General features: G+C 41.3%; 1 protein-coding gene across 1 annotated transcript in view; it reads left to right on the plus strand.

The window, feature by feature from the left end:
* ADGRE1 (adhesion G protein-coupled receptor E1) overlaps nt 1-15,500 on the plus strand; it is a 58,925-nt gene that overhangs the window by 27,694 nt on the left and 15,731 nt on the right. The window contains exons 9-15 of the mRNA XM_006904154.1: nt 5,429-5,512; nt 8,752-8,929; nt 10,736-10,855; nt 12,029-12,228; nt 12,676-12,846; nt 14,360-14,554; nt 14,938-15,173. Of these exons, the coding sequence (XP_006904216.1) occupies nt 5,429-5,512; nt 8,752-8,929; nt 10,736-10,855; nt 12,029-12,228; nt 12,676-12,846; nt 14,360-14,554; nt 14,938-15,173 (1,184 nt within the window). The remainder of the gene's footprint in view (nt 1-5,428; nt 5,513-8,751; nt 8,930-10,735; nt 10,856-12,028; nt 12,229-12,675; nt 12,847-14,359; nt 14,555-14,937; nt 15,174-15,500) is intronic.

The raw sequence follows: 15,500 nt of genomic DNA on the forward strand, positions 1-15,500 counted from the left end.
CACTCACCCTTTCCTCCATTTGGTTGACTCTATTTCCCAAGCTTGCTATTTCATTTTTCAACTCTTGCAGTGTGTTCTTTATCTCCAGAAGGTCTATTTGGTTCTTTTTGAGAGTTTCAATCTTCTTGCGAAAGAACTCATTCTGCTCATCTAGTTGTTTTCTTTTCAATTCCTGAAGTTGTCGACATGATTCATTTCAGATCTCATTGAGTTTTTTCAGAAGTACTATCCCGAATTTTCTGTCATTTAAGTCACATATTTCTATGTCTGTAAGCTTATTTTCTGGAGATTTTTCTTTTTTTTTTTATGAGATTTTTTTTGTCACTTTGGTTATTCATAGTGTCTAATGGACTATTTCTCTGTTTGGACATTAATGGAAGTGTATTGTGCCTTTTTTCCAGAAAGATTTATTTTATAATGGTCTCTCTAGCCTGTTGCAAAGAAAGCGTTTTTCCTTTGGTTTCCAGTAGGTGGCCTGAAAGGTCTCTTGGATCCCTGCTTTAAGAAAGCCTTAATAATGACATTTTCCTCAGTCCCTGTGAGTATTAACAACAGCTTTGGTAGCGTTTGCTCACATTTCTTTGGCGCTACGCGGTTTCAGTCTGAGAGTATGGGGAGAGGGTCTTTCTGGATTGGGGATTGGGAACTGCGGCTCAGCCTTGGTTTTGTAACTGCTGCTGTAAAAATCAACTGTTATTTCTCTGCCATCCTTGCTTCTTTGCTGTCCCCACTTCTCTACTTTCTGCCCTGATGACTGGGTCCTACCACCTGCCGCGTGGAGCTCACAGCTCTCCTAGGCAGGGCTGTTCAGGGAACTTGCAGCACCTCTCCTCTCCCTGCAGGTTGCTCTGGCGGCTGTGAGAGGCAGCTTCTTTGTTTCTCTCAGTCCACCATCCCATACTTGGGGTTCTGTCCTGTGGTAGCTCTTATGCGCAGATCCCATGCTCAGACATGCTGGTGTGCAGTTTGGGTATTTTTTGTTGAGTTTTAGATGTTCAGCTTATTGTTGTTTCAAGGGGAGAGATCTGGGGACATCTGTCACTCTGCCATATTTCTGACGTCACTTGAAGTGAGTCTCTCATAGGCAGCATATGTGAGGGTCTTGTTTTTTCATCCATTCAGCCACGCTATCTTTTGATTGGAGCATTTAATCCATTTATATTTTAAGTAATTGTTGCTGTATATGTAGTTTTTGCCATTTTATTATTCATGTTAAAAAAATTTTTTTTTTTCCTTTTCCTTCTTCTTAAAGAAGCCCCTCTAACATTTCCTATTGTACTGGCTTGGTGGTGATGATTCCTTTAGGTTTTTTTTTTTTTTTTTTTTAATTTCGTTGCCTCAGAAGCTCTATTTGTCTTTTGATTCTTTTTTTTTTTGACTTTATACTTTTTATTACATAAGAAGCATGAATATCTTACACACAGAATCATAAACCTATGGAATTGCTTTAGGTGTTTAGCTTGCACTGTTCCTGTGCCTGCCAGCAGCTTCTTAACACAAACACCTGGGGCTATAGCTAGCAACTGAAGTATGTTCTGCCCATACACAGGCCAGCAAATTGGCAACCCTGGGAATAGTCCCCAACCAGTGATGAGTAGGGGACAAATACTCGTTTTCTTCCCCTTCACCTCCTAGGGGTATCTCAGCAGTATTGAGCTTGTTACCCAATGGGAACCTGCTCACTGACCTTGAACTGGCTTTATCTTCCCAGTTTTACTTTCCCGCACACCAGCTGGTGCTTTTTAGTGTCATCTACCAAAGAAACTGCTTTCATTAAATTCTAGTATTGAGATCTACTTTGGGGAGAAACCAAATCTAAGACGGTAATGTATTCATTTTCCTGTCACTGGACTTCCAGGTTGTTTTTAGTTTTTCACTATTACAAAAAAGGCTGCAACATATTTCTACAAATCTCTTGATATACATGTAGGCTTTCTCTTGGTATTTATTCGAGTGGAACTACTGGGCCAAAGGTATGTGCATCTTCATTCTTAATAAATACTTCAACATTTTAAGAGGCGGAAAGTGTCAAGTATTGCCAAGAATGCCACATCTGATGTCTGTGGAATGGTATCTTACTGTAGTTTAATTTATATTTCTCCATTTACTAGTAAGAATGTATGTCTTTGCATGTACTTATGGCATTTTTTCCCCTTCTTTACATGGCTTACTTTTTTTTCTTATTAATATCTGAGTTTTAGAAGTTCTGGATACTAATAGTTTTCTGGTTATGTTCCTTCCAGAGAGCTTTGTTGTTTTCTTGCGGTTTGGAAATCTATGCAGCATTGATTTTCTTCTTCTGTGTGATCTGGGTTTTCTCCCCTTCTATGAAAGATTTTAGGAAATTCCTTTTCTACTCTTGATGTTCCATATCCTAATTTTACTACTGAACATAAAGGCCTCAGTTTATTATCTTAGGTAATTTTTCATGAAAATAAGCACGCTTCAAAAATCTAATCACAATAGACATACCTAATGCATAGAATGACACACCCAACTCTGATACTGTCAACAGTTTACAGCATACTTTTTCCTACATGTTAAAAATTTTAGAAACTGAACACAATTTGCTTCTTTCACTTAGCAATCTTTCACGTTTTTGGGGTCAGTACTCCATTCTTTTAAATTGCTGTAGAATATGAAAATTTATAGGCATGTTGGTTAGTTATTTCTTTCTTGATTGTCAGGTGGGCTGTTTCCAAGTTTAAAAAAATGGTGCAACAAATATTCTTGGGTCTGTCTCTGTTCAGCATTAATTTCTAGAAATGGAAGTTCTGGGTCCAAATCCAGCATATTTTGAATTTAAATTAACATTGCTAACTTATACTCTAAAAAATTTGTACCAATTTACAAGCCAGAAAATGCTTGTAATCCAAATAGTTGCTAACATGATGGGTAAAACATCTTTTAATTTTTAGTTTTTAATTATGTGAAGTTTTTCTAACTTACTAATTTTGGCTTCTAGCAATATCCATTCTCTTTGAATTTTAAAAAAATTGATTAATTTTTAATGGCGACATTGGTTAACAAAATGTCCTTCTATTCTAAATGATAGCTTTGCTGGGTAGAGTCATCTTGGTTGTAGGTCCTTACTTTTCATCACTTTGAATATTTCCTGCTAATCCTTTCTGGTCCTCAAAGTTTCTGTTGAGAAATCAGCTCACAGTCTTATGGGAGCTCTCTTGTGGGTAACTAACTGCTTTTTTCTTGCTGCTTTTAAGATTATCCCTTTGTCTTTAACTTTTGGCATTTTAATTATGATGTGTCTTGGTGTGGGCCTCTTTGGGTTCCTCTTTCTTGGGACTCTCCGCACTTCCTAGGTATGTATGTCTCTTTCCTTCACCAGATTAGAGAAGTTTTCCATCTTTATTTCTTGCTCTCTCTCTTCTTCTGGTACCCCATGATGTGAATGTTGGTACCCTTAAACTCTCCTCATTTTTTTTGGATTCTTTTTTTTTTTTCTTTTTGCTATTTTGATTGGGTGTTTTCTGCTGCCTTATCTTTAAACCACTGACTGGATCCTCTGCTTCATATAATCTACTGTTAATTCCTCCTAAAGTATTCTTCATTTCAGTTCTTGTATTCTTCATTTCTGCATGGTTCTTTTTAATGTTTTCTATCTCTGCTTTTATATTTTCCAACTCTTTGCTAATGTTCTCACTGAATTCATCTACTCTTCCCCTGAGTTCATTGAGCATACTTATAATAAATGCTTTAATCTCTGCATCTGGTAGATTGCTTTTCTCCATTTTGTTTAGTTCTTTTACTAGAGCTTTGTTGTGTTCTTTCATTTGGGATGTGTTTCTTTGTCTTCCAATTTTGACTGCATACTTGAGTGTGTTTCTGTGTATTAGATAGGGCTGCTATGTCTTCCAGTCTTGGTAGAGTGGCCTTATGTAGTAGGTGTGCTGTGGGTCCTAGTGGCGCAGTCTTACCTGGTCACTTGAACTAGGGGCCCCAGGTATGTCCTTTGTATGAGTTGTATTGTGTCCTGTTGTAGTTGAGCCTTGGTTGCTGTTTGCTCATAAATGGGAGGGATTGACCCTCCGGCTGATTGGTTATGATGACGGGCTGTGGCCAGTGGAGAAGCTCTTGTACAGGGGCTGACCCTACAGAGTAGTATTCACTTTAACAGGGTTCTAGTGCCTGTCCTGTATGTCCTTTGGGTGTGTTGTCCTCAGATGTGACCCCGGGTGGTACTTTAGCTCAGACTGAAGCTGGCCACCAGGCATGTAGGCCAAGGCATCCTGGGATGGGCCCTGCTGAAGGCCAAGTTCAGCTGCAGCCTGTTCCTTGCCCAGGGCCACCTGGCAAGAGTCACCAAGCAATCTGCACATGGCTGCCACCTACGCTGGGCTTGAAAGTGCCTCAAGAGGCTAAGCTGCAAACCAAGGTTAGCTGTGCTTGTGTTGAGTTTGGGGCTGCTCAGCAAGAGGTATGGAGGCACACTGAGGCCAGATGCTACTTGTTTAGTTTTTGCGAACCTTTGAGAGATTTTAGGAATGTCCACAGCATGAGCCAAGACAGGCCGTTTGTATGAAAAAGAGGCTTGGGCAGGCCCTCAAGTTGGGAGGGACAGGAGTCTCAGAGTAGGATGACCAGTGTTAGCTACATTGATAGAGACTCAGGTATGGTGGCCTCCTGGGTCTGCAAGCTGGGTGGGGAAGCTCAACAAATAAAAAATGGCCTCTGCCAGCATTTCTGTCTGGGGGAGAGCTGTCCCTCCAGCCCTCGCTCTGAAGTCATACAACTCGGTTCCTCTCTATGTATCCCTGGTGACTTTCAAGCTGCTGCCCCAGTGCTGGAGCTCAGAGTAAGTGAGTCTGTCACCAAGTAAGTCCATGCATGGACTCTTTACGAGGATCACTGGGATTCCCCCAGCTCTTTGTCTCCCTCAGCCACAGTCTCTGCTAGTTTTCACAGGCTGAAGTTGTGAGGACTTCTCTTTCTGTCACTGGAACCCTGGGCTGGGGAGCTTGGTGTGGGACCAGACCCCTCGCTCCTCTTGGAGGAGACCTCTACAGCTGAGATATTTCTCTTGATTCTCAATCACCACATGTGGGAGTGGGACCAGCCCGTTTCTTATCTTTGCCCCTTTCACTAGTCTCAAAGTGGCCTTCTCTGTGCATGCCCAGTTGTAGGACTTTTGTTTAGCCAGACCTCAGACGACTCCCAATGATGGTTGTTTTGTAGTTTAGTTGTAATTTTGATGTGGTTGTGAGAGGAGGAAAGCACAGCATTTACCTACTCTGCCATCTTGACTGGAACTAAAATGGTTAATTTTTATTTCCCCGAGAATTCTAGAGTTTTAGGACACCTCAGGAATTCAGGGCCACCCCATGTAGTGGGCTTGGAGACCCAATTTGTACATTGCATGCTTGGGGGAAAGATAAACCAATGCTCTTTAATGTTATTCCCTGGAGTACAGGTTCCATTTTGTGCACTGATGAATGCCACCTTCAGCATCCTGGATGGGGCCTGTGCAAAGAATACCACCATCGTTTCCCTGGAGGTAACCATGATGTCTTTGTAATTGTACTTCATATTTTGAACATCTTGGGGGAAAACTTTGGGTGCAGAAAGTTCTCTTTATAATTAATGAGTTGTGATTTAACATTTAATTTATGACAGTTGTAAAGTTTTAAACATTAACATACAGTAAAATTACCCTTTTCTGTACAATTTTATGAGTTTTATCACTACCTGAATAGATTGGTGTAACTACCACCACAGTGAGAATACATAGCAGTTCCATTTTTCCCCAATCTCCCTGGAACGTCCCTTTATAGTCACATACTCCCTCCACTACTAGCCCCTGTAAATCCCTGATCTGTTCTATCATTACAATTGTGTCTTTTAAAGAATATTAAATAAATGGAATCACACAGTATGTGGCCCTTTAAGTCTGGCTTCTTTCACTCAGAATAATGCCTTTGAGAGTCGTCAGTGTTGTGTTTATCAATAATCTCATAACTTTTCTTTCTTAGTAACATTAGTGACATTTAGTACATTCACAGTGTAGAGCAGCCCTCACCCTTGTAGTTACAGAACATTCTCACCACCCCAAAAGGAAACTACATAAGCAGCTCTCCTTATTCTTCCCTTCTCCAGCCCCTGGCAACTACAAATCCACTCTCTATCTTTGTGGATTTGCCTGTTCTGGACATTTCACACAAATGGAATCACACACCATGTGGCCTTTCATGTCTGGCTTCTCTCACTGAGCATCATGTATTCAAGGTTCATCTGTCAGTGCTTCCTTCCTTTTCATGGCTGAGAAATATTCCATTGATGGATGGACCATAGATGGTTTAAGCATCATCTTTGAAGGATATTTGAATTGTTTCCAATTGAACAGCATCTCTTTATCCCCCACCCCCACCCTGGCTCTTGGCAATTATCAGTAGAGCTGCTATTAACATCCATGTGCAGTGTGTGTGTCTGTGTCCGTGTGTGTGTGATCCCAAATTTTTATTTCTCTAGGTATGTACCTAGGAGTAGGATTACTAGGTCCCTATAACTGTAAATTTAAAGCCTAGTTTTTAAGTCTTTACATTGGACTAATGAATTTTGTCATTTTATTTATAAATATTTTTTGATACAAAAAGAATAGCACTTTCATTTGTAATTTCATTAATTTAAAAGTATTTATTCATATAAAACATTTGTTCATGAAGTGTACATGCATTCATAGGGTTTTTAAATTAAACTTTCATAAATAATTAACCTTTTTAGAAATTTAGTTAAATTTCCTCAAATATCTTATACTACATTTACAAATAGTCTTATTTCCCCCCAAATTTCAAGTACCTAATGAGGAAATTTGCAAACCTAAAAGGCAAGGTCACTAGGCCCTTAAGGGGTTCACAAATCCAGTCGATCAAATGTGTAAATATAAAAATTCATATTTTTAAAATGTTTCATTTATGCTGTTTATAAACATTCATATTAAAATTACGTCTAATTGCTTTTTGCAATGAAGTCATTGGATAATTGAATCGCTTCTCTAATGTGTCAAATTGTCCCAAACCCTTCAAACAACAGATTTCCAGATTATGCCAAAATTTACAAAACCTAAATTTAACCTAAACTTGAGTTTGTTTGTCTAAATTAAATTTAAAAACTAAGCTAAATTTATTTTATTAATTTTTTACTTTTCTGAAGATACAAAATAACCTTCCCAGTGAAGAAGAGGTTTAATATTTTACAGGGAGCTTTAATGCGATTTCAACAGCTGCTTTTCCCAGGACGGTTCTAGTTGAGATTTTTCTGCTAAGTAGGTGGAGAGGGGCACCAAACTCCTGCCTTTCAGATGGAAGTGGTTACAGAGCACAGTGAACCTTGTTTCTCCTGGACAAACATCTCTCAAGTTTCACCTGACTCAGTTTTTGCTGAATTTGTTTCATCTTTTCATCACCTAATTTGGATAAATAGAAATTAGTATCCTCGCTAAGGTTTCAGTTAACTTCCTTCACTGTGTGACTGGATTCAATCAATTTCTTCCTTGCACTTATTAGTTTATGACTTCTTTTCATATTTTTTTTTGTTGGGGTCATAGTCAAATTTTATAGCTAATTTATTGACAGCAATCAATAATAGGAATGGTATCAATATTACTATTGCTATTATTGTTATTGCTATTTTTTTCTTAACTCTATTCCTCAGACATAACCATTGTTAGCATTTAGATGTGTATCTTTCCATAACTTTTTGCTTTGTGAGTGCATGTATCACAGACATATACACACATGCACATTGAAGTCATTTATTGAGCACCTACTATAACAGATTTAGAGCAGTGATTAAGGATTCAGCCTCTGATTCCAGACTCCCAAAATTCAAAGCTTGGTTCTGCAAGATGTGTCCTTGTTTCCCCACCCAAAAATGGAAAAAATCATAGCCTGTACCTCACAGATCTCTTCTTAAAATTAAATAAGTTAATATATAACACTTAAAACAATACCAGGCTCAGACTGTTATTTTGTTTTTTGTAACAGAAACATAAATATAATTTTAAAGTAATTGTTTTTAAACTAAATGAAATAATATATACATGTCATTTTGTAATGTGCTTTACTTAGCAATAGCTCTTGGACCTTTTTGCTTGTTAAATCATGTAGATGTACTACATCATTCTTTTATTAATATTTGCAGACTATCCTATGATTTGGTTCCATCATTTACTTAACAAATCTGTTGGACATTAAGGCTCTCTGACTTCTTGCTATCACAAACCATATTGAAATGAACATCACTGAACAAGATCCTTGCACAATTTTTAGGTATTTCTGAGAAGATTAATTCCTGAAAGGGAAGTTTCTGGGTCAAAGGATATGTGCAATTTACACTGTTATAAGTGCTGACTTTTTTCATGCTGCGAAGGATGCACCAATTTGCCTTCCTAATGGGGCCTCTTGACTCGGGAAAAAGAGGCCAAGTGGATGTCTTTTTATTCTTCATCGGTCTAGCCTGCCAACCCACTTTCTTGATGAGAGAGAGAGGACAGCTGCTATTTCACTGATGAGAGACAGAGAGTGGAGGGGCAGGGTAGAAACATACACATAAAGAAAGACACGGAGGCTGAGAGAGTAGGAGACAGAGAGAGAAACAGAAATACAAAGAGAGAGACAGAGACAGAGAGGCAGAAAGAGAGAATGAGAGAGAGAGAGAGAGAGAGAGAGAGAGAGAGAGAGAGAGAGAGAGAGAGAGAGAGAGAGGGAGGGAGAGAGCGCGCGTGCTCTTTCTTTGCAGAGAACGGCTGAGAAATTTGCCTCTGTGATTGAAAAATTGTCCAACTGGTCCAGCCTTACCAAAGATGAGACATCCACCGTGGGCACAGTCTTACTGGAGAGCGTGGAAAGCACTGTGTTGGCAGCTTTTCTGAAACCCTCAGCAAATAGTAGTCAGACTATTCGGACGGAATTCTTGGGTAGGATATATCCTTCACATCAAGGTCACCCTGGGGACTGATTTTGAGGGGTGAATTTGGCAATGTTATTCTCCAAGGCTTTACCATCTACAATTTGCCCCAATGTTTCAAACCTCTAAACTCACAGCAAAGCAAGTCTAATATTAATAACATCTCCCATGATTGAGTGTCTGGCACCGTGTTAAGGGTGTGTGGCCAGGCACTGCATTTGGAGTGAGTCTTTAATTCACTCACCAAATATTTGTTGACTCCATGCCAGGTGTTAAGAGGTGACAGTCATTTGCTGTGTTCGAATATCTCCAGCTCTGTCTTCTGGCCCATGGTAGGATGGTACTTTCTGGCTTGGAGTTAGGAGAGATTTTGTGACTAGTTCCAGTTGAGTTGTGAATGGAATAGTTGCCAGTGTGGGACCTTCTAGAGATTTCTTTCCCTTTGCCCTAGTGATAGGCTCTGTTTCAGATTACAATTTCTCCATCTGTGTGGGTTCCAGGGCAAGGATAACACAGAACACAGTCCCCAATCAATGTGTTAGTGGGAAAAAATTATTATTTTAACCTACTAAGATGTGGGCTTGTTTGTTGCTGCTGCATGACAGACCCTCTCCTGACTGATACAGCCATGGTCTCACCACCCTGAACATGCATGGCCTGTAACCACCTGGGGATCTTGGGCGCTGCAGACCTTCTATGGCTTCTGTGGCAGCATGCCACTCCTGGTACCAGTTACAGTAGAAGTCACATAACCTTAGGAAGTTCCATCCTGATGGGTGCCCAGGAGGCCAAAAGGTAGAAGTAGAGTATTTGGTGGACTGCCTCCAGCAGTGAACAAGACTGGCTGAATTCACGAATCTTTTATTTTAGTCAGTTGACTAAGACAATAAACAGATATACCAGATAAAACTAGTGCTATTGGGAATAAACAGTAGGCTGAGGAGGCTAGAAAGGGTCGGGATTAAGGGGAGCATTGCTATCTCACAATATGGTTCGGGGACGTCTCAGTGGGGCAGGGACCTGAGGGAAGGGAGCCCTGTAGATAATTGGAGAAGAAGCAAGTGTGGAAATACTTGGTGAATTCAGAGAACGATGAGGAGGCCAATGTGGCTGAAGTGGAGTAGGAGACAGTAAAATCTGTAGGAGAAGGAGTCAGAAAAGAAAAGGAGAGGAAGACATTGTAGACAAATGTAAGGACATAGGATTTAATTTGAAGTAAGATGGAGGCAGAACTGAAGAGTCTGAGAATGGGCATGGCATTATCTGGCTTATATTTTAAAAGGGCACCTCTAGTTCCATCATCTGTTGTGTTTTAACGAATGAAGAGTTTTATAATTAAGGCCATATTACAGGTGATGCTCAGAGCGATTAAGACAGTGCTAAAGTTTGCACAGCTGGTGTGTGGCAGAGCACAGGCATCATCTGACTATAGAACGTGAGCCCTTGTCCACTGTGCTGGATTTGTCCCAGTACCTTACTATTTCCTTTGGCTTTGGAAATCTTGTTTATCTTTGGAGTTGCCCGAGGGCCATGACACTATCGCCTGCCATCACTGTTGACATCAACCCCATCTTTCACTGATGCATCTCCTAAGATGTGAGAGCTTACCTGTAAAGCTCCAACCAGGTTTCTCATTTTTAGGTGCTACCATCCGCCTATCATTCATGAAGGGGCTCAAGGTCACTCCCAGGATGAATTGCCCTTTCCAGTCTTTCTTGGGCTTGCAGCCGGCAATGCGAACCTGTGTCAGACTGAAACCAAACTCAGGACCCACTTTCTGGGTGACATCATGCAAAGTCTTCATTTCTCCTTTTAGATATTGAGAGCAAAGTTATCGAGGACGAGTGCACCGAAGAGAACATGGTCTTTAACATGAAAGCCGGAGGGAACGAGATGAAGATTGGCTGTTCCACAATTAAGGAATCTAAATCTACAGGTGTAGACTCGCTTATGAGAATCAAGGAGGGTGGCTTGGGCAAATTCAACCAGGAGTATTAATCGATCACCTCTTAGGTGCCAAGACCTGTGCCAGGTGGTGAGGGAATCAGTGATGATGAAGGCAGAAATAGTCCCTGACCTCAGGGAGCTTTCCATCTGCTAGAGAAGTCAGACTTTGAATAAATCATCTCACAGTAGTGGAGTATCAAGACCTTCAATGTCCAATTCAGCAGCCACTGGCCATATTTGCTCATTGAACACTTGAAATGTGGCTAGACTGTAAGTGTAAAATACATACTGGATTCCAAAGGCTTGGTACAAAAAACAAAGGATGCAAGATAGCTCATTAATAATTTTTAATACTGATGACATGTTGAAATGATAATATTTTGCATGTGAGTTGAAATTATTAAAATTTACCTGTTTTTACTTTTCTGAAATATGGCTACTAGAAAATTTTAAGTTACATATGTGGCTCATACTGTATTTCCGCTAGACCATGCTACTCTGTATGAGGGTTGGCAAGCTTTTCCTGTAGAGGGCAGATTAGTACATATTTTAGGTACTGAGAGCAATACAATCTCTGTCACAGCTATTCAACTCTGCCATCAAAGTAGAAAAGTGTTCATAGATAATATATAAATGAATGCATGTGGCTACGTTATATAACTTTTGTTTACAAAAAAAGGAAAAAATAGGCAATGGCCCAATTGGCTGGGAGGCCATCGTTTGACTCCCCCTGACCTACTTGCTCTCTGGAGCACAGGGTGCAGGCTTAGGACAGACTCCTGGAGACCACTGACATTGAAGGGGAGGTGTATCCAAGAGACTGAATGAGACCAGAAATGTGGGAGGGGAACTTAGTTCCCACTGCTGAGTCAATATCTCTTAGAAAGACAAATTCAAATTTATTTTTAAATGTAGTCCAGAATTCTCCAGTTGACAGCACCTCAGGATTTTTTTTTTATGGTTCTGCTGAGGGTCACTTACCTAGAAGTCCACTGGTGTTTTAATCTTCAGAGCAGGCTAGTGAAGGTGCAGAGATGCTTGAGACATTGAAGTATGCATGTGTGTATATATGCTGGGTCATCTGTAATAACTACTGAGCAAATGATTCCTTTTTCTTTTTTCTTTTCTTTTTTTTTTTTTTTGGTACTTGGGGAATTCGTAGGGACCACTGGGGTAGCTTTAGTCTCCTTTGCAAGTATGGAGTCTGTTTTGGATGAGAGCTTCTTCCAAGACACTCAGAATCCCTTGGCTAACTCCAAGAGGAAGCTGAAGATGAATTCTCGTGTTGTCGCGGGCATCATGACAGGGGAGAAGAAAGGCGGGTTCTCTGACCCAGTCATCTACACTGTGGAAAACATTGAGGTTCGTGAAGTCTCCACTGGGTCCCCATCTACCTATTGACAATCCCATCCCCTAGTAGGCTTAACTCTCATTCTGATGAGGACCTATTGAGGCAGCAAGCATCCACAATTTCTAGCAACTCAAGACAATTCTAGAAGAATGAGCTCCTCTACTTCTGTGTGGTATCCTTTCACTCCTTGATGGCAAGATTTAGGTTAGATTAACAATGTTGATATGGGGCACAGACATGAATTTTATTCACCTAGCTATGACCAAGTCAATGGTAGAGATAGGTCTGGCATTCAAGACATTTCTTTTCATCACTGCATGTTGAAATATCAGCATTTGTCTCCATTCCCCTATAGAACATAACATACCCACATCTTCTTGCCTCAAATGCCTCCTGAGTGGTCACATTGAATCCATTCAAGAGGGACTCTCAGGTAACCAGGGCCTTTGAATTTTCAGCCAAAGCAGAAGTTTGAGAGGCCCATCTGTGTTTCCTGGAGCACAGACATGGGGGGCGGCAGGTGGACGCCGTCTGGCTGCATGGTCCGTGAAGTCTCTGAGACCTATACTGTCTGCAGCTGTAATCGAATGGTGAACCTGGCCATCATCATGGCTTCTGGGGAGCTCACGGTCAGTACTGATATTCTGTGCTCTGGTTCCCCAGATTAGATGGGAAGATATTGACTAGACATCCTGTTGTGTGCCTCTCATGGGAGGGATTCATGGGGACAGAAATGGTATGCTCCATGCCTCAACCCTTGAGGAATTCATGGTCTGGTTGGGAAACTATGACAGTCATATATCAAATGAAAAATGACCCTAAACAGGTGCAGGCACGATACAAATCATAGATTCTATTTAATGAGCCCCTACTATGTACTGGATGCTTTATTTTAAGTTAAGTGTTTTCTAGATCTATTTTATAGGATGGGAAACTGAGGCTCAGTAATCTGCCTAGTCATGAAGTTAGTAGTTGATGGAGGTGGGATTTGAACCCAGGATAGTCTGGCTCCAGAGGTCACTTTCTACTAAACCAGAGTCTGTACTGTAGGAATTCAAAGGTGTTTCAATGACAGTTGGTGCTAGATCAGGAAGGAAATATAGTTTGAAGTTGGCCTTGGTGAGTGGGTAGATTTGGTAGAGAGAAAAGACATCCTCATTAATGCTGTGGTGAGTATCCTTGCCAATCATGCCAGATCTGAGGTTCAGTTTTCTGCCAGGAGAATCTAAGTGCTGTTTAGAGGTATGTAAGGCTTAGGACTTAAGAAAATTGGATCTGGAGAAAGACTGATGTAGTTTCAAGTCCCATCTCTATCACCTTTTAGCTATGTTTCCTTAGTTACGTCACTCAACCCCTCTGAGCCTGAGCCCAGTTTGTAGAGACACTCATAAGGTGGTGCCTAGCATATCTATAATATATCTTTAACACACAGAAAGCACTCATGTAAAGTTAAAATTAATTAAAAATTAATCGTGAATAATGGTGGAGGGGAAGCACTCAGCCCATCATTTTCACTCCCAAAAGCTGGGTGTCTCTGAATGCCTATGCATCAGGTCTGGTTCAGTGCAGGAGACAGGAACTACTCTAGGTATTTCAAGCAGAATGGGATTCAACATAGGGAACTGGGTGCTCCCAAAATTGCTGGAAGGGGTGGAGGAATTGAAGTCATGGGGCTGCCACTTGGATTTTGCCTTCAACATCACCCCTCTGCAGTATAATTCAGAAGTCAGATTGTTGCTGTCAGGCTACCCCACATTCACGGAATTAAGGACTGGAAAGTTGGAATGTGGAGTTCAGCCACAGCTCACTCTTGTCTGTAGAAAGCTGGTATCTGCCTCCATTCTGCCTTTCCAAACTTTCATGCATACATCTGCTTGGAGAACCTACATGACATCCAGGACCTTAGTTCCAAACTAGAAAAATGTAGTTTGTAGACATCTTGCCCAGTAATAGATGGGATGGAAATGGGTGCTGATGCATGCCAATAGATGCCAAAGAATGATGACAGACAACATCTCATTTACTCTGAGTGTCAGAGGGAGAAAAGGTCCCTAATCTCTTGCCCAAGCCGGGAGTCAGGATAATTCTTCTTCCTGGTTGGGGAAATGTTGGTCCCTGAGTGGCATATCTCTTTTCTGACAGATGGAGTTCTCTTTGTACATCATCAACCATGTGGGCATGATCATCTCCCTGGTGTGTCTCATCTTGGCCATCGCCACCTTCCTGCTGTGTCGTGCCATTCGTAACCACAACACCTACCTTCACCTGCACCTCTGCGTGTGCCTCTTCTTGGCCAAGATTCTCTTCCTCACTGGTGTAGACAAAACCGACAACCAGGTCTCAGATCCTTCAGGCTATGCCCCAATCCAGCCACATCTTCTGCACATCTGCCTTTGCTTGTCCCTACAAACTCCCTGCATAGCTTCCACTTAAGTAGTTATCATCTACCCATTCCCTACCCCATCGAAATTGTCCCAGTTTTAGTATTGATAGCCAAATGTGCTGGGAAAACTAAGTCCCAGGCAAACCATGACAATTGTGCATTCTACCAAAAAGACCTGCTGTGAAGAATGTCTCCATAAATATTTGTGGAATGAATGAATGGACTGTGTTTGGGGAATGCTAATCAAAGAAGTTCCTCCCCTGCCCTCTTCCTCTGAATCTGCTCCTTGGCGAGGGTCAGGGTAAGGATCCTGAGTGCATCTGCTTCTCTTCTCCAGATCGGCTGCGCCGTCATCGCAGGCTTTCTTCATTACCTTTTCCTCGCCTGCTTTTTCTGGATGCTGGTGGAGGCTGTGATGCTCTTTCTTATGGTCAGGAACCTGAAGGTGGTGAATTACTTCAGCTCTCGCAACATCAAGATGCTGCACCTCTGTGTCTTTGGCTACGGGATCCCTGGGCTGGTGGTGGTTGTCTCTGCCAGCGTGCAGCCACAGGGCTATGGGATGCATAATCGGTGAGTAACATCCCCTTCTCTCCCTGAAGACCCTGTCACCAGGGTTCATGATGACAATTACATGAACCACAAGAGCAATAACATTATTGGTAGTGTGGCTACCATTTATTGAGGTCTTACTTTATGTACTATTGGTCTCAGGACTGCCATGTATAGTAGTGCAGGTTGTACCTTGCAGAAATCCAGGAGCTACTGTTTACACTATAATCTAGGTAAATGGTGGTGATGTGGACTTGATTGTGCAGTTCTAAAATCATGGACTCTGTAGCTGAACCCTGCTTGGGTTTGAGTCTTGGCTCCATTGTCTTTTAGTTGTTCTACCTTGGA

Source organism: Pteropus alecto, unplaced genomic scaffold, assembly GCF_000325575.1.
Source record: "Pteropus alecto unplaced genomic scaffold, ASM32557v1 scaffold30, whole genome shotgun sequence".
NCBI lineage: Eukaryota > Metazoa > Chordata > Mammalia > Chiroptera > Pteropodidae > Pteropus > Pteropus alecto.